Source organism: Mixophyes fleayi, chromosome 4, assembly GCF_038048845.1.
Source record: "Mixophyes fleayi isolate aMixFle1 chromosome 4, aMixFle1.hap1, whole genome shotgun sequence".
NCBI classification, from domain to species: Eukaryota; Metazoa; Chordata; class Amphibia; order Anura; family Limnodynastidae; genus Mixophyes; species Mixophyes fleayi.
This window is the reverse complement of record NC_134405.1, coordinates 322481603-322506910: the sequence shown is the minus strand read 5'-3', so window position 1 is coordinate 322506910 and position 25308 is coordinate 322481603. Positions and strand designations below refer to the sequence as shown.

Below are 25308 nucleotides of genomic sequence, written 5' to 3'. Positions count from 1 at the left end.
CTCCGACGCGACGCGTCTCTGCGAATTGTTCCGGAGACCCTTAGCGTCCCCTTGCGTCAAAGTGAATCTGCCCCATAGTGTAGCACATTATGATCAGCATAGGTGACAGTGAAGTGTGGTTATAAGGGTAATATTACTAATGTGCACAATTAAAATCATCATTTACATTTCTGGCTGATCTTCTCAGACAACCAGCAATACTCATAATCCAAAATGAATTACGAACATATTATTTAACAGAGTTTGATTTTAATCCCATGATCAAAATGTGTTTTTTTTTGTTTTTAACAGAAATCTGACGTGTTTTCAGTGTCATGTGACTACCATGGTAACCAGAGTCACATGATGTGGTGAGCAGAGAAACTAAATCTCCTATGTGCACTGTAAATTATTCCCCCTCTCATCACATAACATAACATGTTAAATGGGGTGTTAACTTTGGAGAAGCCCTTATTAATCAAGATGCCCACCTACATATAGCAAATAAGGGAGGGATCTTCCCCAAAAACCCAACCCCATTACCTGGAGCTGCGGCTCTTGGTGCTGAATGTTTAAATTCATCCATAACTCTGCAAAAGAGCGAACGCCCAATATGATAGATGTGGGAGCATGTGTATTTTAAGAAGGGTTGTCCTAAACTTGTCAATCTGTCCAAACACTGCAAGTGGTCCATCCAGATAGCACGCTGGATAGTATAACTTCAACTATTCATATACTTTTGGTTATTTATCTCAGCAACACACGGGCTTTGATATATATATATGAATGTGCAATAGTGGAGAACGTATATCCTCTTTAAAGAATAATTCCAATGTCAACAGCCGGCTCCCATTAAATATATTAGGAGCAAAGATGCATACTTGCCAATACAACAGAAGACCCATGGGCTATGATTTAGCCTTCTGCAGATTAATGTTGTTGGGTTTGGTTGCTATGGGTAACGGTTTGGTTGCTATGGGTTACTGCCCTATTCCTCTATATACTCCATTTTGTGCTACCTACTCTGCAGTTGTTGGAACCCTTCCAAGAATCAACATTAGCTGATGCAACCAGACAGCTTAGTGGTGATATCACAGGTGGAGACAAATACTCTGCAGTGCTGCTATTTGATGTATATTTGCAATAAAGTACTTGAATATCTTTTCCAGTTGACCTTCCCCCACTAAAAACTGAATTTTGAAAAATAATCCACAGGGATTCACTGAAGCTCCTATAAAACGGTATTTCTGGAGTCATAACGACAGAACAAAAAAACACAAGACGCATTTCTTGGACAAGAATCATCTTTATGACATTTTATTTGAGGATGGAATTATCCATTTAATCTGCGTTCTTGAATGTCCTACTCGTAATTCACAGCTAGGTATAAATAAATAAATTAGCCTATTTTTGCACAGAATACAGTCTGTTTATAAACCTAATGGTTATCGAGTAAAGGCAGTAAGCCTAAAAACTGTTTTGATACTAGCGCTGTGTCAATTTCTCTAATACAATAAATTGCAATCCGGTTCAACTCCCCGCCAAGCAGGATTTGCAATCTGAAATTCTCTTATAATTCAAACTGACTTGAATATCAATCACATTTGGCCCCTTCGAAAGGACCCAAAACGGTTTCCCGCAAAATCGGCGGCTTGACTGCCCTTGAACGATGAAATGTGAACTCAAGTTCGGTGTTTGAATCTTGCAGTTCAAAAGGTCACTACTGCGTATGTGGATGGCATTTCTAACAGTAGTTAAAATAAACTATAAATGTTGCTTGTTCAAACAGCTACAGCTTCTTGTATATCAACAGGTTTTTATTTTTTTTGTAATTTAACCAGCAGATGTTTTGGTGTTTGAGTTCGAAAATCATTAAAAGAGCCCTATACAAAGTAGCCATTATGTTTAAACAAGCTTGAACACCAAAACCTATTTACCTTGCTTGAGGTTCAGTCAAATTATTAGTATATTCTAAATTTTGAAAATTGATCGTGAAGTTTCAAACTTCAGAATCAAAGTTTGACAAACCAATTTAAAACAATCCCGAGAATCTCTAGTCAGGTACTGCCATCTATAACCACTAGGGGGCAGACCTGTCAGTGTCCGTGGACAGGTCATGAGACCGTAACTCACTTTTATTTTGGAAATAAAGTAGATGCTGACTTCAGAACAGAATATTGCAACTTGCCCCAGGAGCGAGGTGTGAGACTACAAGACGTATACCAATTCAAATCAATACACATAACATAAAACTGGCTAATGGTTTGACTCAACTTTTACCATCTGCACATCAATACGCTTGAATTAGCCCTTTTGTAAAAATGATTTACAAATTCCAGTTTTAAATAATCAATTTCATGCATCAGAAAAAAAAACAAAAATGAAAAACAAGAACAAAATACAACACACACAAATGAAGAAACACAGGCTAAATAAGACCTAGAAAATAACTGGATAGTCAATTATACTTCCATGTGTTGTATACCGTTACCGAGATAAGACAAGGGAAGGCGGGGCTCAATGCTGTAGAGGGTGGCATATGATTGGTTTAAACCATTTCCAACCAATATGTCACCTTGTATAGATGAATACCTCATCCCCCTTTTCAAAGTACTGCCACCGCTGCCTGTCAAAAGCATAGATCGGCATTTACAGAAGGGATAGTGTGTAAGCTCTTTAACACAGGGACAAGCAGTTACATGCTGTTAAAGAGCGCCCACTGTCTGTACACGGTGTAGGCAGCCATTTTGTGAGCTGAACCAATACAAACCTCAACACAGATAAGGCCATGGTCGGGGATCGAACTCATGACCCCAGTGCTTTGAGGCAGATGTGCTGACCACTGAGCCACCTCACTGAGCCTTAAAATGGCACCGGTGATGGACTGCATCTACTGCTTCAGCCCACAAAATGACTGGCTCATCTGTCCAGGCAACAGGTCCATTTTAAACCACCAATCCGCAAGCAGCCTGTCAGCGGATCACAGTGGATGTAGTATGAAATGGACTCGTGGACTGACTGTAGCCCTTCAAAACAGGTTTATGGGATTTCTGCAGCCCCTGCTCCTCCGCTCCACAGACTATATTACAGCACAATATATTAAAGAGGTTATAAACATGCAGTCCATCATCTGGAAGAAATGCGTACTGTTAAATGTAATTTTTACATCAAAAGTAGTCAGTCATATTCAAGATGAGGAGATTCCTTTTTTTTTTCCTCAGATATAAATAACAGGCAATACAAAGCGAGCCGCTGTTGTTTTTAAAACTACAACTCCCAGCATGCCATGCCAGCTGGGCACACAGGAGAATGAGGTCAGTGCACATCATACCACATAATGGCTGGTGTCTGCATTCATGTCCGCTAAGTGGTCGTGGCGATTAATACAAATGCAGCAGATGTCGGGCTTACGGATATCTCCCGGCTTGAGACTGATAATAAAATGGCTGATCCCGGTGTTCGGGCTGACGGACAGTTCCCGCATCTTCTTCAGGTCCGGAGGGAAGGTGAACTGCAGATCTTCCACAAAGTACTTGATCCAGTTTCTCATGTAAGCGCCGTGACTCACCAGTAGGATATTAGCGTCCAGCGCGACGTCGCTGTTACCGTGGCAGCCGGCCGGATTCCCACCGCTGTGATTGGTGAACGGGGAGAGGTTGAGGGGAGCCACCCGCTCCCTGCCCGCCGCTCCCAAAGCCGACTGGTCTCTGACGGCCGTTTCATCCACGACCAGCTGGCACAGAAACTCAAAAAAGTCTTTGGCACGAGCTCGGACCTGGTGAACAAAAACAAAAAAAACAAAACAAACAAAATGTGATTTATTTCTAAATACTTTAGTTACAATGCCCCACCCCTTTAGTCACCGACTAAAACTCGCCATGAAAAGCGGTAGCAACTGTTCTTCTTTTGCAACTAAACTATAAACACAATTTTATTACACTACATTTACCATTACTATAAAACAAACGTAACATGGATATATGAAAACATGCATATAAAATATATCCTTATATTTAGTGAGCAGTGATGTCACTTGTGTCACATGACTCCTTCTGAAAAGATTTTGTCACAGAATGTCAGTTCACAAATCCCAGCTCCTAAACAATGACTGCTGTCACCTAACATTTGGGAGCCATATCTATTGAGATCAGCGGATGCACAACTTCCTCGGCTCCTTAAAAAATAAAACACGCGCTGACTTCTAGTTTGACTACTTGTTGTCTATATGTGACCACATCACGGCTATAAAATTACAACCACTTAGCGCTTGCGAATACAGCAGCGGAGTCAGTTCTACCCTAGATATTTACCTGATCCAGGGTCTCTCCCCCCGGCGGGGTGTATGACGGACACTGATCCCCAGATTTCTTTGCCATTGTTTTAAGCTCACTGAGAGGCCGCCCCTCCGCAATGCCGTATTTCTGGAATATAGAACGTTTTATACATCAGCTATTACGGAGAAAAACATTCACTGAGGAGTAATAACTACACGTTTTACCCTTTATATGTACATATAGTGACGTTTGGTAAGGGGACCGGTCTGGCTGACATAAAAGGACAGCTGTGGATTGGGACCGTGGGACCCAATTAATATACATGAAGCAGATGTCCCGGACATGCTCATCGCGGCATATTAAAGCACAACCTTATAATAAAAAAAAACAGAGACTCTTATACAAAGGATAAATAAAATGAAAAAAAAAAAGTTAAATCCATATACACATAAAAAACCTTTACATGTAAACAGCACAATGACCCCCGTACACACTGCTAATAATATACACACATTTGGGGCGCCTATAAAATATAAAAGACATATAATTAATTAGGGACACATTTGTTGCATTGCACCCATAGGCAAACCGAGGAAGGGGGGTTTAGTGCCTGGAAACCCCCCTTACAGCCTGGGGTACTGTATGCTTGAGGTGGCTGGACCCTGCCCCGGGACCAGCCACTTTGCAGCTTGCGTGCAGATCGTTTCTGTCTGCACTGTTAACAGCCATCTCTCCCCAACAAGCATTGAAAGCAGCAAGAACAGGTAGGTGAGAGCAGGACAGTCTGTCAACTGTTCTGACACACTCAGTCAGGACTTTGTCCTGATTGTAGGGACAGTTGGGAGGTATGTGCTGCTTCACACGGCTCTGCTCGAAAAGGGAGAGCTGTGTGCACCTAACAGTAGTGCAGGCAGCATCCCCGTGTATACGATGGGGATAGGAAGAGTTGGAGAGCAGCCAAACACTGTCTAAAATTATAGCCACGCCCCGAAGCATGCTGGCCACGCCCACTGGAGGTGTGGCATGGAAACCCCTCTCTACAAATCCTGCGTTTGCCTCTGGCACCAACTGTGTGAAAACAAAAAACGAATGGAATCCTGGTGAAATGCAGAGACGTAGAACCTTATTCCTGCTATAATAAGGGCAGCCCATTATGGTGGAATGTGGCCTAGCCACCGGAGGTGCAAAAGTGGCAGCAAAAGAGTTACAATATCAGAAAAGGATCTGTAGAGGACGGTATAACGAAACATAAACGGACTGTTGTAATTACGTTTTATATTATGTATACAAAAATAAAGAGTGACAAGGTGGTTATTGGTTATATGGGGATACATTGACATACACACCATTGGCATCAGGCAGGGGGTCCCAGCAGAAAATAGAGGAAACAGTCGAGGAAAAAAAAATATTCTACTTTATTTAGTGGTGGAAAAAAGAGCTTATGTTGGAGCGCCCTCTAGTGACCAAACCATATTACCACAGTAAAGTTACAGACTACAGAGCAGAAATAGGCTGTATAATATTCATGCTAGTATGGAAGTTGTGATGAAGAACAGGACATGACATAATACAAGGGGATGGAATAGTGCCACACTCTACCACTCCCCCTTCTGGTTACTTTTATTATGCAGCAACCAGAATTTGCTGAAGAACATTTTGCTCTGTGGCCCCGAACTGAGCAAGCAAAAAAGTCAATAACTAACTATACAATTGGTATTTTTTATTGGTCTTGTTAAACATAACTTAATTTTAATCATACACTTTTTTTTATCAGAAACCCCAATAATGAGTTTTATTGCTGTTTGAAGATTGATCTAGTTTAGAATTGCTTTAATCATAATATTGTCTGAAATGTATTTATGTAGTTGCGCCAAAATATATAACCTCATCATGTGCCAGCGCACTGGAGGCTTTTTATGATGAGCACCACAAAGCACCTTGGTTCTGTACCGCTGTACATGGGTAATCTGCCCAGCTCACACTGAGGCGCCCCGCCTAGCGCGTGCATTCTCAGAAAACGCCTCTGCGCGCTGGCTGCGCGCTTAGCTGTGTGGAGAGGAAACGTGTGTGGAAGTGTAAACGTCACATCGAAGTCCAACCGCCTACCACTTCAGAACCATGGTTTAAATGAGTCACGTGTGTGAGGGGACATCGGATTGTTATTGCAATTTAAAGAATGATCAATGAGAGCCAACGACGGTCTGCTATGACCTGCTGTAAAGTCCTTTTGCTGAACGAAAATGGCCGTTTGCCCTGTCCGCGCCATTATCACATTTTAATAATCCTGCTCTGCATAAAGGAAACCAAATTTCTGTCCTTCTCTGCAAAACTAAGCGCCATCTCCCCTCCCTCTGTCCCAACATGTGATCCTCCACAAACACAGATACATTGCTTTATAAAACCTTGGCGGAAATCTAGGAGCAAGTGTGCAATATTTTGACAAACAAATTATGTTATGGCCTTTATTGACTCCTGGCTTGTCACTATTTATAAATAGCCTGTCTAAGTTAAGTACCGTATATACTCGAGTATAAGTCGACTCGAATATAAGCCGAGGCACCTAATTTTACCACCAAAAAAAGGGAAAACTTATTGACTCGAGTATAAGCCTAGGGTGGGAAATGCAGCAGCTACTGGTAAATTTTTTAGATTTATTCATTATTATGTTTTTTATTTACATCTGTATATGCATTTTTATATCATGTGTGTATTTGATTGATTAGCTACCAAATGATTTATGTATTTTTTATGTGACTGGTTGTTTGGACATATGCACCTTTCTTTATATAAAAGAGAGAGAGAGACAGACAGACCAGACAGAGAAAGAGAGACAGACAGAGAAAGAGAGACAGACAGACAGACAGGCGTTCCACTGCGGAAGTTAAGAGCTGAGGGACCGGAGAACAGGTAAGTTCACCCGTGTATAAGCCAAGTGGGGCTTTTTCAGCATGAAAAAATGTGCTGAAAAGGTCGGCTTATACACGAGTATATACGGTACTTCACCCAAAAAATCACAGTGATGTAACACATGGTTAGATCCAATCACCAAACGACTGGATTTACAGTCAGTCCGGACTGACTGATAATATGAAGATCAGAATTGGCGACATCTCTGTGCCGTGGTCACAATAAGGACGTTTGAGACCAAACCATCAGCATGTGTGTGGGCACCTGTACAAGTAAAAGGATTTACACCTCTGTTTTTATTTGGCAAGCACTTACCCTCTCCCGCAGTCTGGGGTCGTAGTTAATCGTAATGTCCTCACTGTACTGGTTGTTCTTCATGATGGTATAAGCCGTCTGCAGAGCAAAAATAAGGGTTATTACTGTGTATATGTAATCTGTATTTTGCAATTGATTAATTGTTCAGATAACCAGATTGTAATCGATACAATACACTGATTATCAAATCAAACACTCAAAGAGCTATAAATAAAATAAAAAAATAAAATTATTCACTCTTGACCCAACTTTAGTCGTCCCTGTGTGTCACAAGCTGCCTCTCTACACAACCACTGGCAATTTAAGTAATATATCTTTCCTTGTACTGGAGGCTCCAATGTTGGCGTTCCAGGCATAGTCAAGCACAAATAAATATAACATATAAACTGTTCCTAGATTATAAGCTGCTTGTTTTGTTTTTTTAATATCAACCAAAATATTTATATTGGTTACAATGAATTTATAAAACTCAAAAGAATAAGCAGTGACATAATGTAAAAAAATATATTGTACTAAATAAACAGAACTAGCCATTTCATTAGGAAAACCCTCATGTATCTAAACATATTTAGCGTTTACTTGCTGCGCTCCTCTTTAGTATTCCGCTATCCGACAAGTTCTATTAATCACTGGCTACGCTTGTTCATAGACAGTAGTAGCAACAGATGTGGTGCCATCTAATATATATCAGTTAGTCTCCCAAAACAATTACATTTGTGATTTTTAGCATTTAAAAGAACTTACATTCTAAGTGTAGCGCTTCTATAAAAATAACAGTACATGGGTACAGCTCATTTCATATTCGTGCTTTGAATTATTAAAGAGAACCTGTGACGATCCCTCTTTTGCTAAGTGACGGCTATTTTAAGCCTGTAGGAGAAAACAAATCCTCCCCTCCCTCCCCCTGGTTATCTGGGCAAGGGTTAGACTGAAAGCACAGTCAATGCCAACAGCATAAGGGGAAGCACTCGGATACTCCGCCAGCAGCCCCTTCAGTATTTCAGTGGTTATAGCGGGACGGCACTGACTGCTGTTAGCATGCTGGCTGGGCTGTTTAGCATACTAGCCGGGTCAATTAGCATACTAAACTGTCAGACTACCATGGTAATTACAGAGCCTCTCCCAGGTGAACAGGGGAGGGCTAGTGGAAACCTGTACTTGGTAAAAGAAGACCTGCCCCACAGATTCTCATTAACAACAATGTAGAAAGCAGCATATGAAAATATATATCATAGCAGTGAAATAAAAATGACAGTACGGAAAAGCACTTGCTTGCTTTGCCCGGATCAGGTCGCTGGAGAACACATGAGTGAATTTGACATAGCTCAGAAATCTGCCAGCGGCATCCGCCTGCTTGAACCCGATTTCAGAAAGAGGTTCGTCTATACCTTGGCCTGCGGAAACAAGATGTGCAATAAAATGATTAGCGTCACTCGGTAGCGTTTTAGGACTAAATCCGGGGCGTAAATACGGGCAATAGATATCACCGGGTGAGACTGGCTCTTGTAAAGACAAAAAACACTCAGCTATTGTTTTTGTTACAAGGACAAGAAAACATTGTACTATATTTAAAAACAGGTTTTTTTTTTTTAAATCAAAGTGCCCATTACATATAGAACCAGATATTCCTATGTAACAAAATTTTCTAACGCGTTTCGATCCACAAGATTCTGTATCCACTGTATCTTACCGATGGGTTTACCGAGGACATAGCTCTGCATTGCAGTATTAAACATTTTGGCTGTAAATAATATTTTTGTAGCGTGGTGTTCAGGAGTTAGATCCAGCCCATTTCGTTAGAAGCATAATTAAAAATAAAAAAGCCTGATATTTTCCCTTTAAAAGTATACAACATACAGACAACTATTTGTCACAATTGGTTTGTCAACAGGGGACTGAATGCAATGACACAGCGCAGTATCAACGGCGGAGAGGCTGGCAGCTCTCAGCTCTCACCTCACCGCGGGCCGACCTTGACTAATTGATCCTATTATAGCTCCAGTTATTATAGCTCCTTAAACAATTTAGTAAAAGTTCAATAAACTTTAGCAAAAAATATTGCAGAATTAAAGGCATCTTAGTGATCGAACAGATAAAAATAAACTATATACAGCCCTTTCCTCAAATGTTTTTTACATTTTGCAATTATAGTAATATTCTATATATAGGTGCACTTCTGTATATCATTTACGTATGTATTGTAGTTACGCAAAAAGGGGTAATTGGTTTACTACAATAATTGTATCACATACAAGGTTTGTCACAACATTAAAAACTTTTGCACCAACTGAACTGAAAGTAAACAATGAACACACATTCAGGAGACTTCTAAAGAAAGAAGTAATGGTGCTAAAAAGTCTGGTCTACAAGTTCTGTGCAGTAATCATAGCCAATAGTATGATGCTTGGGTTCTAGTATAAATGTCCTAGACAGATCCCATTGCCCCGGATTATGTGCGGGAGATTTGTGAGACTTTTAAAGGTCTCCCAGGAGAATCGCTGAGTCAGGAAAGTGAACAATCTGATGCTTCACAAGCAGGGGTCCATCAGCCTGGAGCAAAAGAAATCTCCCAAGTGCGATAGATCTGCGTTCCTAGAATTTAGACTCCCGATGAATCAATATAGTGGTGAATATCTGGTACGAAATGGAACTGGGTCTCCTCATAAATAAACGCCAGTAAAACTTGACTTTCAGTGACTTTAAAACATTTAAACTTTTGCCAGGTCCTGCATGACCCCTTTCAAACTTACCCTGCTCAGAAAACAATATTTTAGAACCTAGCGGCAATAAGAAGCGGTTGGTGTAGTTGTTATGGACGGACTGGTTTTAGCTTTATGAGATGAATGTATAACAATGTTCCTGTCGCAGGAATTCCCTTACCTTCTATGAGTTGTGTGATCATTCATGCAATTTACCCTACATTGTGCATTGCAAATTGGAATGCGTGTGGGCATAAGACGTCTGCCGATCCCTGGAAGACATTGCAGCTGACAATGCCCCTGTATATGAATCTACTAGCATTAGTTACTAGTCCTATGGGTTCTAGTTACCCGGTGTGCCAAAGTTCGGGATGTTTCTAACTTGGCCACATTCATGTATGACAAATATGGATATGGTTCCAGCCACTTGGCTCATGTCTTTTCCGTTTATAGACACCTTTAGGCTGGCAAAGGCCATGTTTCTGTCCCGTCCCGTCCCCCCTCTCCTTTGTCAATCTTGTTCACCTGGGATAATCCTGTCACAATGCAAAGTATCTACAGATATTCCTGTGATCGAGGGGGCGTATCCGACATCACTGGGTAATAGCTAGGTCTGAAATTCAAAAGCAGTTTGCTCACAGCCTGTACAGAGGGGTAACGTAAAACTTTGCCTAATATATAATTTCCATAGGCACAATTAGGCAGTGACAGTTTTCATTCAGAGTTAGAGTCCCTTTAATTGCACAATGTAGTAACGTTCGTTCCTACCTTGCAGTAATTTTTCTTTGTTGTAGCGTGTCTCCCCACTGAAAAATGGGAATAAATATTAATAAACAAAAGGAATAGTTACAAATATACTGCATTATTTGTTTACAGAGCACCAATATTTTTCATAATGAAGTACATAAGACTGTTGACAGGGAGTCAAAAATATAATTAATTGCATGCAGCACATATATTGTATATTAATTCACTCAAAGAAAGCTTCATCAAGATGTAATGAGACCTGAGGGGAAAAATTTATATTCTGTTATCCTTCACTAATCATAGTACAGTGGAGGCAGCCATATTCAGAGTGAGACAATATGCAGCCTATCAAAGCACTAGAATACCACATACTTGCCAACTCTCCCGGATTGTCCGGGAGACTCCCGCATTTTGCGAGAGTCTCCCGGACGAGTGTGGCAATCTCCCTGATAGGAAGTGGGAAAAATTCAGTTTAAACGCCGCGATTCACCCGGAATCGCGGCGTTTAGCCCCGCCCCCGCTGTAAAATGACGCAATTTGCGTCATTCCGTCACGGGGGCGGGGCCAAAATGACGTGATTTCGCCGCCCCGCCCCCTGCACGCCCACGTCCCAGCCGGCATCTCCCGGAAAAAGAAAAAGAAATGTTGGCAAGTATGGAATACCACTGAGGCATAAAATAGATGATGGGACAGGAAAGAAATACAATTTGCCCCCATGCCTACTCGGTCAGCAGCTTTGGTAAAGCTCCTGCGCATTGTATGGGGGATCACCCTACAAAAAGCAATGATCTCTGTGATACGTCTATTTCATTCACCTGACGGAGAAAAAAAAAGAAAATTAAAAAATGCTCATTTGCACATAGCTTTATGCCATACTTGTCAACTCTCCCGGAATGTCCGGGAGACTCCTGAAATTCGGGTAGGTCTCCCGGACTCCCGGGATAGCATGCAAGTATCCCGCATACAGCAAAGTGCTCCTCAAAATGACGCGATTCGCGGTGAATCGAGTCATTTTGGCCCCGCCCTCCAACCACTTCTCCCTGCCCAGGATCTCCCGGAATTAACTTTTTAAAGGTTGGCAAGTATGCTTTATGCTGCCTAGAGAGCTTCTATGAGGATGTAAGAGGAGAGCAAACCAGCTCATGTGGCAACAGAATAGTCATCAGACTGGTTGTTTTAAAGATTTGTTTGCAAATTTCTTCCATACACTCGACTAATCCCCCCTCAGGCCCATTCTGCAGGCTCCCTCTCACTCCTCAAATCCATTCACAGCCCCCCCCATCACTATCCTGACCACATCGTCTTCCATTCATCATCATAAATAATCCCTCACCCACATAGTCATCATTAACCCCGTCTTTCTGAATGATTAACCCCAATCCTCAATCATAAATCACCCCTCCATACTGCATCATTATTGACCTCACTCATCGACCCGTCATCCAATCAGCTGTCACCCTGCTCCTCCACATTTACTCAGAGGGTACTGATAATACATCATTGTCCCTCCAAGTACTAATGTTCCACCTCCGAACTGACTATCAGTTCCCCCCATATACACACCATTCAGATGCGTATATATTACTGAGCAGAATAGTGTATCTGAGATTACGGTGTTTATACATAACTAAATTTGTATTGCTGCCACGTTAGGGTGAAACGTCCTTTCTAACTGAGCAGGCAGGGTGTGAATGGCAGGTTTGCAATTGATGGTGTTGATGGGTAAATTAATACACAGGGACAGGTTAAAATTATGTCACAGCAGCTCAACAGACTGCATTTTTTTCCTGATCTTATTAGGACTGGTCCTAAATATGTGAGAGAAGCTTTAGCTGTAGTAAAATAATGCTCTATTCAAATTTAGAGCTGCAGTGGAACATCAGGATAAAGTTGCCCATGCAAGCGGCAATTTTGCCAACCAATTAGGTAATATTAGATCCAAATGGCCATAAGCTAGGATTGGGAAGTCAAGATACCTAGCAAGATAATGACCTTGTCATTAAGTATAGCCGCTTACATTAGGATAGTGGCGATTATTAACATTCATTTACACAGAGCCAGCATACTCTTCAGTACTCAATAATTTGGAACAAAATACAACAAGTTTGGATATAAAAAAAGAAAATAGACAGAGAGGTAAGAGGGCTCGGTTTACAAGCTTACAATCTATAGGAGTTTGATACATGAGGCTAAATGCCTCAGATTGTGTATTGGTTCAGCCAGATAGCAATAGGGAAAACAGTACTCAGTGGGGCTGTATGGTCCAGTCACACAGCAATGTTGGTTTGAAGGTCAGGAGGTTGAATACAGAAATAAAATAGATGCAAGGTGTAAATGTGTGAACTGCGTAGAGAGGAGGTCATCAGCTGAGCAGCTTCAGGAGGGTAAGAAAGTTGTTTGGGAATTTGATAAGCTTGACCTAAAGAGAGGAGTTTATAAGGAACACTTTAAGGTTTGGAGAAGGGGGGAGGTCTGGTTGTGCGAGGGAGGGAATGAAAACAGTCCTATAACCACCGTGGGTGCAAGTAATAAGTAAAAATAAGAAGCATAGGTCTTGGGCAGTGTGTAGAGATGTGTGTTGGTGCAATTTATTACTAGATCTGTATGTTAGAAGTGTTTTATATTGGACTATCTGTTCTTTGCCCAGCTATTCCAAATCAATTATTTTAATTGATTTAAATGACTACTTCATTTACAGTGTATTTCATCATCATTTGGCGCCACAGATTCCACAGCACCCGGTATAATCATACTAATAAGACATAGGTGAGCACAGCAAGCATAACAATGGTACCTAGGTACAGAAAAGCAATATAATAAATGCATGGATGCAATTAACAGAACAAATTGAAGGGCGTAAAGAAACAAATCAGCATAAGGAGGATTAATGAGAGACAATAGGAACAAGTGGGACAAAGTGATCAGTGGAGTCCACAATGGAGCAGAGGTCTGCAGGATGCTGGGGCCAGGATGGTTCAGGGTTCTGCAAGGTCCAGATGGTGTGGAGGTCTAGTAGTGGCAGAGGCTAAGGTGGTGAGGGACCAGGAAGGTGTAGAGGCCCAGGTGGAGTCATGTAGAGACCTAGCTGGAGCAAGGGACTCAATGGGGCAGGGGCTTCGGTGGAGCTGGGAACCCCCCCCCCCTCGGTTTGCCTATGGGGCTGGGAACGTACAGCAGGGGTCGGCCCAATTGAGCCGTCAGTCTCAGAAGTGGCCCAGGCTGCTGGCTGTATCACCGGGTAGGATGCAGTCAGCAAGACAAGCCCAGATGCTCGCTATGGTTCATACCTGACGACATGTCAGGGGGGAGCCCGATGCCAGTGAATATGCCGACTCGTCCTGTCAGGGCACCATCTTGGCTTTTCCCTTTTATATGTATTTGTGTATAACATGTCAATACTTCCTTGTAAATAATTTTACGTATTGTTCAGATGGGGTCAGGGTGTGGAGGTTTTTAATTTTTCTGGCTCTCAGCAGGCGACGTACAGCTGGACTCCTCCAAGTTAATCCCAGCCACATTAAGGACTGATTCTGAGCCTGTTGATGGTTATGGCAAATACACAGCCTGTTGGAGAACTGCAGGCGCTTGAACTCAAAGGGGTAGTCGCTGGGCATGAGAGCTATGAAGACACACTGCCCCCTGGCAGCACCTGTTAGTATGGCGGTCTCTATGATGTCAGGTTTCCACCAGCACACGTGTACTCTGGGTCTGCAGCAGAGTCGTTGGACAGGTTCCGCAACAAAATAATAGGGGCTCCAATCTTCAGTGACCATTTGTGAGCCGGCAGTCCTGGAGGGCTGAGGAATTCCACAAGAGAGTTGACCAAGTCCTCATTGACCCTAGTCTCTTTCTCTCCGTCTATGGGGAATATTCAATTGACAGCGGGATCGCCGAAAATCCCGCGCTCAAAAAATATTACCATTAATACGGTAATATCTCGCTGGATTTCAGCTGCGAGCTGAAATCCAGCGAGTAAATTACCGTATTAACGGTTTTCCTACGCAGGATTACCGTAAGAACGGTAATATTTTTAGAGCGCGGGATTTTCTGCGATTCCGCCGTCAATTGAATATGTCCCTATGTGTGTGTATATTAGGGAATTTAGACAGTAAGCTCTAATGGGGCAGGGACTGATGTGAGCGAGTTCTCTGTACAGTGCTGCGGAATTAGTGGCGCTATATAAATAACTGATGATGATGATCATTTGTTGCGTTGTCCTGTGACTCGTATGTTCTATCACCGCTGGTGAAATATCACATGAGAAACTCAATGTCATCATTTGGGGTTAAAAACCTGACAATACTTAATGGATCTGTTTAGACCTAATCCTTTCAGAGTTTTCCTTTTAGTAAAGTATTAAACTATATTTTCATACATATCGCAAATGTGTGACCAATGATAATTTTAATGTGATATAGCATTTACTTTAAAATAAGCTTGCCTTAGACTGCGAGATGTCATATCATCAGACACAGTCAGGGCAATAAACAATGTGTGTGTGTGTGTAATATATATATATATATATATATATATATATATATATATATATATATATATATATATTACACATACAGCTCAAACTCAGATGATAGTGGACTATTTTCCAAACCTGAGTCATATCATAAATGCTGTTTATTATGCGAGTCACCTGATCAGTCTTATTCAGCTGTTTCATATCAACCTCCCTCTATTTCACCACTGAATGTAAGAATTCACATTCTTCCTTGCAGGGTAACAATGAAAGCTCTGTAGATTTAAAATTAGGCATTTGGATATTTCCTGTCAATTGTGTCCAGTGGCGGGCTGGCCCGGGGGGCAGGGGGGCATCATAAATGACGCAGCCGCATCCCTTTTCATGAGATGCGGCCGCCTGTGTGCCCACCGGCCACGCCTCTCCCAGCCCGCGTCTGATTGTGTCCTAAAATCTACCAATGTACCAAACATCTACTTTCTAGGTTTTACCAGAAGTGGGGTAAACATATACTGGACATTCATATAGCCTGTTTTATATATATTATGGTAAGGTCATGCAACCAATGAAGACTGACAGCAGCAGTAGGAGACTGATTATTGAGGACAATGAGTCTAGCTGCTGCACTCATAATAGATTGTATGGGAAGATCAGCAACAGACCTAACTGCACAAGTCAACGTGGGAGATTACGAGTGTGTGAATTAAAGTTTTTGCAGTGTCTTGTGTGAGATATGTCCATATACTGGAGATATCACTTAGATGCATGTAACAGGACTGGATTACAGACAAGTCCTATAGATTGTAAGCTTGTGATCAAGGCCCTCTTACCCTGTCTTGTCTTAGACAGTTTGTTCCAAATTGTAAAGCGCTAGGGAATATGCTGGCGCTATATTAATAAAATAAGATTTATCTGTGTTAAAGATTACAGGGGTAAAGTTTACTGTTGTGTTGTCAACAGAAATAGAGATGTCAGGTCTTCTTCTGTCTTCAGGTAAATTTAACAAGTGAGGACACCTGTACCAGGCGACTCATTGTTAAAGTGCTTCATGATGAGAATGCATAACTATCAGTGAAGTTAAGAAATTGATGTTCATGTATCATAAAGATTTATTTTCCTCACATATAGCAAAATGAAACGGATATTACAAGTCAACTCAGAAATACACACTACGAACTATTATAAGCAATTGGTACCACACACTATAAGCGTGGGAATATAAAAAAAACAAGAGTTATTAAATATATTGTTAGCAAAGGTGGAGCTAGCGAACTGTGGGCCCCGAAGTTGGGAGGAGGAATCCGGTGGCATGCCCCTCTACATCTGCCATGCAATGGGCCCCATTATCTCCATGGGCCTCTATGCACCAATGGTAGTTCCACCACTGATTGTTAGTAATCATGAAGACTGGAGTCCTAAATTATCATGGCCAGTGAGAACAATCTAAAATAGCAACTGCTCTTTCATGTTGCCCATGGTGATGGAATATTTTAGGACTTATAATGAATACCTTATTTTTTAACATATTTTTTTGTGCTCTATCTGCCTCTTCAGTCCAATGCTAAAATAAAAAAAGGCGTTTCCATAAGTAGATGACACCCCTGTGAAATGTGCTTTGTATGGGAGCAGAGCACACATTACCATCACCAGCCCATAATAAGCCTGATCCGGCTCCCTGGATCCCCCTCTCTCTATGGTGACCTTTCCTACTGCATGTCTGCAGAGCAGCCCACGTTGTCTGGGCCAGTAAGGGGTTAAATGAGAAGATCCACTTACTGTCTGACGATGGTCAATGCAAACCTGGCCATGGTGGGAGGAGGGTGCCGGCCTGACACCTGCCCAAATAACTGTGCCCGGTCTCTAACACCCGCTGCTCCGCATTGCAGGGCGACTCCGGGAGAGATACAATGTATCACTGCCTTCTGCGCAGACAGCCAATCGCCCAGCAGCAGACAGCCCGGCAGCGGCTGCGGAGAAGTAACGCGGCTGCTGATTGGCTGCCACGGACAACGTGGAACGTTGATTGGCATTAGCTCACCTTCCCCTGGGTGAGCTGCTGGTTACTGCTGTCATGTGTGCTCCTTGGATGGACAAGTCATTAGTGAAGGTAGGCTGCTAATACAGTGCTAATGCTGGAAGCCTAGCCCATCCCATTGCACAGCTAGCCCATTGCACAGCTAGCTTATTGCACACCATGGTTAGCTAGCCCATTGCACACCATGGTTAGCTAGCCCATTGCACAATCACTTCCTCACAGCTGTTCTCATGGTTAAAAGTGACTTCTGTTTCTGTAGGGAGGTATTGTTACCTGGCAATCAGCCAGTACAGCCTCATAGAAGTACATTCAAGAAGATATTATAAGTTTGTGGCAGTTATATTCTACAGTATTGTTTTTCAAGAAAAGTTCTAGGTACTAAATATATCCATCTGTTGCAGATACAGGCTTGAGAATTACCTGTAATATTGAATCTTAGTTTAAAAATAGTCTCAGCCAACCTCAATAATATATCGTCATCATCAACATTTTTTTATATAGCGCCAGCAAATTCCGTAGCGCTTTACAATTGGGAACACACATTAATAAAACAATACTGGGTAATACATACAGACAGAGAGGTAAGAAAATATAATTATATATATATATATATATATATATATATATATTATATTTTCCTACTCACAGAGGCGATGTAGGTGAACCAATAATCAAAAGACTGAAACCCATCAATTTAGAAGAAGTGACACCATGAGATATATATGTTGGGTCACATGTGGCCCTCCTAGTCCTCACCTGTGGCCCCCAGCTCCTTCCTGCATTATTGTCAGATATGTTTTACCTTGTAACACTTGTTTACAATTCCTGCTGATATGTTATTACAGGTGGGTGTCTCTTTCTTTGATTAAACGCATTGTCTTATTACTGAGATTAGGGGAATGTGCGGGTCTTTTGAAGGTTAGAAGGCCGCCCATGGCTTCCCTGAAGTGTATCCGGTTGCCTATCACTGAATTAATAAGCTGAGGATTGGTTCAGCACACAAAGGGGCGGGTTCAGTGCGCCGCGAGGTTCCGTAGTGACCTCGTAGGTGTGTGCGCAAAAAAAAAGATCAGAGATATTTTTTTTACCAGTGCATGACACGGTAACATACCAGGTGGTACTACAGCGTCACTGTGCCGGTAACCGAATCTCCCCCATAATGTCTGCCTCCATAGGGTGTAGGTGATAAATACCCCGCTTTCATGTAGTGCTGCCAAATTAGCCCTAAACCCGCTTCCATGGGTATCTGTGTTCATATGATTATAGCTAGTTGTGGGATGGGCAGAATAAGAGTCTTTTGAAATCCACATTAAGTAATTCAAATGACATGTTAGGAGGGCTAGGGGATCATTCAGTATTGACCGTGGGAAACTGAAAAAAGACATTGAGAAGTATGATGGAAAATATTCATGTGGTGATTTGTGATATAGTGATAAATGCTGCATTGTGATACTATTTATATTGGCCTGTGATACCTACAATATATGATGTAGTGTTATTATATGCATTACTACAGTATGTAATAATTGTATGTAATGCTTTGTGATTATTAATAGTGTAGTATAGCAATTGCAATAAAGAGCATTTGCCTACCACATACCAGTCTGTATTTAACGCACTACTCAGGCAGGTATAATGTACCCCATACATTATACCAACCTGTGCCCATCACTTTATACCAACCTGTGCCCATCACATTATACCAACCTGTGCCCAACACAATAGTAGCCAAATTAATACTACAGAAAGTTATAGTGCTGTGTATGGAGCTATAAAGGCCAAGAACTATTTTATTCAGATTCATTAGTATAATTTTTTTCTTGACTCCAAATCAACTTTTTGTACTATTTACTAAACTGCGGGTTTGAAAGAGTGGAGATGTTGCCTATAGCAACAAGATTCTAGTTATCATTGATTTAGTACATTCTACACAATGACAGCTAGAATCTGATTGGTTGCTATCGGTAACGTTCACTCATTCAAACGCGCTGTTTAGTAAATACTCCCCTTTGGGTTTCTTTTTTTTTTTTTAAACAAATTTTATTAGGAATGTTTACAATATTATTTCAGTATACAGAAAAAGTCACATTGAGTATTCAGTAATTAGGAAGGTAATCAGGAAAACGAAGGGGGAGTAAAAGAAGTGGATAGAGACAGGGAAAGAGGAAGAAGTGAAAAGGGCTTCAAGAGGGGAAACTCTTTGCGTTTCTTATCGGTGGGACACACACAGCTTATATACAGTCATGTAATAAATGCTGATCTCTGACCTATTACCAAATGCTGTCAGCTGTCACTTATTTCATGATGTGTGACTGCCCTCTAGTGGCTCTTTGTTATATAAACAATAGAAGACCATGGAGGTGAGGATGTGATAAGCGGTAATGCAACAAAATTGAATAACACTTTTTCCTGGTTAACGTTTACTCGTCCCATACACACACAGTAGAGGCGACACTTTCATGGCCTGAGGCACTAATTATAAGCATGTAGTCTATCAATTCACTAGAAACTACTAACATCACTAAGCATTAACAACCCGGGGACATTTATTATTGGAACATATTGTATTGGCTCCGACACACTTTACTTACGGATCTTATGGTCTAGGACAATTTCTGATAGGAAGAAGCAAGAAGCCTCCCGGAGGGGGATCCGAATGTCCATCTCCTGCGCTGCTCTCCCCACGGGATAGAACGGATAACGGGGTTAGCTGTCGGGGTCAAGATCCCAATTTTGGAGCTTGATAAATAGGCCATGAACGCAGGCCCCATAGACACCTATGGGGACTGGATTTGCGATCAATGAGACTGGGACTTGCAGCAGTTATTGGAGATAATAATAAATAGCCTCATTACTCGATAATGTGGTAGTCCCCACAAAACTGCAGATTTTGGGGGGTTTTAATCCTCTTCAGAGCTTCATAAATAATCCTGTATGAATGAAATATTATTTTCATAGCAGTATGGCTGCCTTGAATGCGGTAAAATAATGAGTTTATCTTTGTGGCTAAGTGTGGAAACTTCTATCATAGCCTTAATTAGTGGTTATATACATTCTGTAACATAATATATCTAATGGATCAGGGCCAGAATTACACAGTGCTTTGCATATTGCCAGCCCCCACCTCTGCGTTGTACCCCCCAACATCATCAGGTTTGATGCTGGGCATATAATGAGAGTAGGGGATTGATATATGTAGAAGTCTGAACACCCTGCATCCTGAAGGTGGAAACTAGGCAGCCAGGGGTCCCAGTTAGATACACCCTGCTAGAGGGTCTATCCAACAACTAGATAAAACGGTGGACAGAACTTTTAATAAAGACAACACCCAGATATGTAAACTATTCTGTGCAGAATGACTTGCCCATATGATGTACTAAACTTAGATAAAAATAAAATACACTAAAGCTGTAGAAATGGCTGATTTGTCTCTTTAATTTATTGGCTGTTGTGGAGTCTTATCTGATACCTATTAAAGAGTAATGTATTTGGGGACGGGGGGGAGGCGGAAGGGGACATGACAGTGGCACAGTGGTTAGCATTGCTGCCTCACAGGAGTTTGATTCTGATCACAGCCCTATCTGTGTGAATATGAGTTATGTTGTTGCTGTGCTCTCTATACCCTGTTTTCTGTGTCTTTTGTCTGTTGGTATGATTTTCCAGTCACCGATGTCAGCCTAGAATGGATACAGTCTAATGGCACACCCGTACTCCATGAGTCTAACACAGTCTGATAAGAAATAATAATATACATGTTATTTCCAGTAGCAGCCAGTCAGATTCTAGCTATCATTGTTCTAGTCTAGTTTATGAAGTTAAAGCACAATTCTGATTGGCTACTATGGGTATCGCTTTTTATTTTTTGTTTTTTCACAAAGATCCTTATGTTTGGGTTGAGACAACTGCTGTACATACCTTATGCTCTCCACGGCACTTACTGTGCAATAATCGCTAGCCCAGGCGTATCACAGAATATAGTAAAAGCAAATAAAATTCTGTGATAATGAGTTAAGCTGATTAAGGCTTACTGTGTATACGAATGACGCAATTTGTACTGAACCGCACCAGCAATTAGTTCTCTAGTGCAAGTTAGACAATTTAATCAAGTGTGTGATTGGTGGATGGGGTTTACTGCAATATTACAGCCAAATGAGGTGGGACTTAATAACACGATGCGACAGGGGGCGGATCGTCTTGATGGAGCCGCCATGTCTCCTCCTGCACTTGCTAGCTGACCTCCCAGAGGTGAGAAAGCAAAAGAAGGCAAGCACGTGGCTAAGTGGTTAGCACTTCTGCCTCACAGCGCTGGGGTCATGAGTTCATGGCCTTATCTGTGTGGAGTTTGTATATTCTCCCCGTTTTTGCGTGAGTTTCCTCCGGGTGCTCCGGTTTCCTCCCACACTCTAAAAACATACTGGTAGGTTAATTGGCTACTATCAAAATTGACTCTAGCCTCTCTCTGTCTGTCTGCCTGTGTGTGTGTATATTAGGGAATTTAGACTGTAAGCTCCAATGGGGCAGGTACTGATGTGAATGAGTTCTCTGTACAGCGCTGCGGAATTAGTGGCGCTATATAAATAAATGATGATGATAAAGTGTGGGGGAGGGTGTGCCATTCCCCCCTAGTGCTTCTGAAACACTAGACCACACCCAAGCCCCCCTAAAAAGAGCCGAGTTACAGCGTACACCAGTAGCAGGTGAGCACAGGACACATTCAATACGGTGAGCAGAAGACACCACTCAGCAGACCCGGACTTTAAAACAAAGATCCTTACCCCCCCCCCCCCCCCCCCCAAGTCAGAACTGCCCTGTCTAACTTGGGACAGTTGGGAGTTGTGGGATGGACGTTCACTGAAGTATAGCAACATGCAATGAGCAACTGTACTTGTGTATACTTGTGTAAACTTCTGTATCTAGAACAGTTGTCGTTCGAAAAAAATAGCACCGTGTATGCCACCTTAAGTTTCACCAGGGTGTTATTACAGATACTATTCGCAGGGAGGTGTCAAAGTATTATTTTGTTTTCACCTAAGTAAGACTTTTCCTGTACTCAGTCAAGGACAGTGCCTTTACTAAAACAAGATCAAAAAGTAGCCTTTAAACCCTGTATATGATTTCCAGGAAGCTGACGAGAATTATAAACCCTTATCAAAACACGCCTGCTTTACAATGGCTTGGCACAGCATGAAAGGAGAAACACATTTATTGACTGTGCTATCTATCCAGCGATAGTGTTGCATGGTATAATTTGAATTAAGAAAAAAGGAAATATTTGAAATATTTTATCTTGTAAAGGATAATAATTTCAGACTGCAAGAAGTTGTCTGCTTTGTATTTATAGCTGAAGTGTTGGACATGTTAGTGGCAAATAATTCAACCCTGTTAAGCAGAATGTTGTTCTTGCATCAAACATAATGCTGGGTTATTTATGAGATCTGTTGCACAGATTTAAAAAAGTTGTTATTACTCCTAGCAACCAGATTCTGTTGTTTTCCTAACACCACCTTGTTGAACAGCTACTACAGTAGTTTCATTAATGTTGATCAATTTGTTAGTGTGAGATTTTATATATAACAAAAATGTATAACTTATTTAAAGAGACAAGACCGTGAAAAAAGTTAGTTAGTTGTGACTTTGTTAAAGCTGCAATCCATGAAAAAAATGAGGCGTTGTTTTAACATAATTCAATGTGGCAGCCTAAAAAAAGGAAGTGAGTTACTACAACTTTTCCTTGATTTGTTTCTTCAGACTGCTATCAATGATTTATAATTCTGCACAGTGTCATGTGACTACCATGGCAACCACAGTCACATGATGTAGAGAAGCTTTGGACACAGTGGTTAGCATGTTGCCTATCAGTACAGGGGCCTTGGGTTTGAATCCATTCATGGTGCTATCTGTATGTTCTCCCCATGTATGTGTAGGTTTCCTCTAGGTGCTCCAGTTTCCTCCTATGATCCAAAAACTATTAATTATCTTCTAGCTAAATTGGCACTAGTGTGTTTGAGATCCATTGGTAGGGAATGTAGCCCTCCTCACAAACCAGAGAGAGAGAACAGTACAGCAGTACCCTGGAGACTGCTGTCTGCCAGCATGTGGGCACAGTACAGCAGTACCCTGGAGACTGCTGTCTGCCAGCATGTGGGCACAGTACAGCAGTACCCTGGAGACTGCTGTCTGCCAGCATGTGGGCACAGTACAGCAGTACCCTGGAGACTGCTGCCTGCCAGCATGGGGGCACAGTACAGCCGAACCCTGGAGACTGCTGCATGCCTGCATGTGGGCACAGTACAGCAGTACCCTGGAGACTACTGCCTGCCAGCATGGGGGCACAGTACAGCCGAACCCTGGAGACTGCTGCATGCCATCATGTGGGCACAGTACAGTAGTACCCTGGAGACTACTGCCTGCCAGCATGGGGGCACTGTACAGCCCTACCCTGGAGACTGCTGCCTGCCAGCATGTGGGCACAGTACAGCCCTACCCTGGAGACTGCTGCCTGCCAGCATGGGGGCACAGTACAGCTCTACCCTGGAGACTACTGCCTGCCAGCATGGGGGCACAGTACAGCCGAACCCTGGAGACTGCTGCATGCCATCATGTTGGCACAGTACAGTAGTACCCTGGAGACTGCTGCCTGCCAGCATTCGGGCACAGTACAGCAGTACCATGGAGACTGCTGTCTGCCATCATGTGGGCACAGTACAGCAGTACCCTGGAGACTGCTGCCTGCCAGCATGGGGGCACTGTACAGCCCTACCCTGGAGACTGCTGCATGCCAGCATGGGGGCACAGTACAGCCCTACCCTGGAGACTGCTGCCTGCCAGCATGGGGGCACAGTACAGCCCTACCCTGGAGACTACTGCCTGCCAGCATGGGGGCACAGTACAGCCGAACCCTGGAGACTGCTGCATGCCATCATGTGGGCACAGTACAGTAGTACCCTGGAGACTGCTGCCTGCCAGCATTCGGGCACAGTACAGCAGTACCATGGAGACTGCTGTCTGCCATCATGTGGGCACAGTACAGTAGTACCCTGGAGACTGCTGCATGCCAGCATGTGGGCACAGTACAGTAGTACCCTGGAGACTGCTGCCTGCCAGCATTCGGGCACAGTACAGCCCTACCCTGGAAACTGCTGCCTGCCAGCATGGGGGCACAGTACAGTATTACCCTGGAGACTGCTGCCTGCCAGCATGGGGGCACAGTACAGTATTACCCTGGAGACTGCTGCCTGCCAGCATGGGGGCACAGTACAGCCCTGCCCTGGAGACTACTGCCTGCCAGCATGGGGGCACAGTACAGCCGAACCCTGGAAACTGCTGCATGCCATCATGTGGGCACAGTACAGTAGTACCCTGGAGACTGCTGCCTGCCAGCATTCGGGCACAGTACAGCAGTACCATGGAGACTGCTGTCTGCCATCATGTGGGCACAGTACAGCAGTACCCTGGAGACTGCTGCCTGCCAGCATGGGGGCACAGTACAGCCGAACCCTGGAGACTGCTGCATGCCATCATGTGGGCACAGTACAGTAGTACCCTGGAGACTGCTGCCTGCCAGCATTCGGGCACAGTACAGCAGTACCATGGAGACTGCTGTCTGCCATCATGTGGGCACAGTACAGCAGTACCCTGGACACTGCTGCATGACAGCATGTGGGCACAGTACAGTAGTACCCTGGAGACTGCTGCATGCCATCATGTGGGCACAGTACAGTAGTACCCTGGAGACTGCTGCCTGCCAGCATTCGGGCACAGTACAGCCCTACCCTGGAGACTGCTGCCTGCCAGCATGGGGGCACTGTACAGCCCTACCCTGGAGACTGCTGCCTGCCAGCATGGGGGCACTGTACAGTAGTACCCTGGAGACTGCTGCAT

General features: G+C 42.9%; 1 protein-coding gene across 1 annotated transcript; it reads right to left on the bottom strand.

Annotated features, from left to right (window-relative positions):
* Positions 1 to 1265: 1265 nt before the first annotated feature.
* Positions 1266 to 17330, bottom strand: TIGAR (TP53 induced glycolysis regulatory phosphatase). The gene is made up of 6 exons (XM_075210202.1): positions 17169 to 17330; positions 10943 to 10980; positions 8748 to 8869; positions 7476 to 7553; positions 4290 to 4400; positions 1266 to 3754 (listed from the first exon to the last, which is right to left on the bottom strand). Exons 1-6 carry the CDS (start codon positions 17198 to 17200, stop codon positions 3305 to 3307), a joined length of 831 nt encoding a protein of 276 aa, XP_075066303.1. The 5' UTR covers positions 17201 to 17330; the 3' UTR covers positions 1266 to 3304.
* Between the last annotated feature and the right edge of the window lie 7978 nt (positions 17331 to 25308).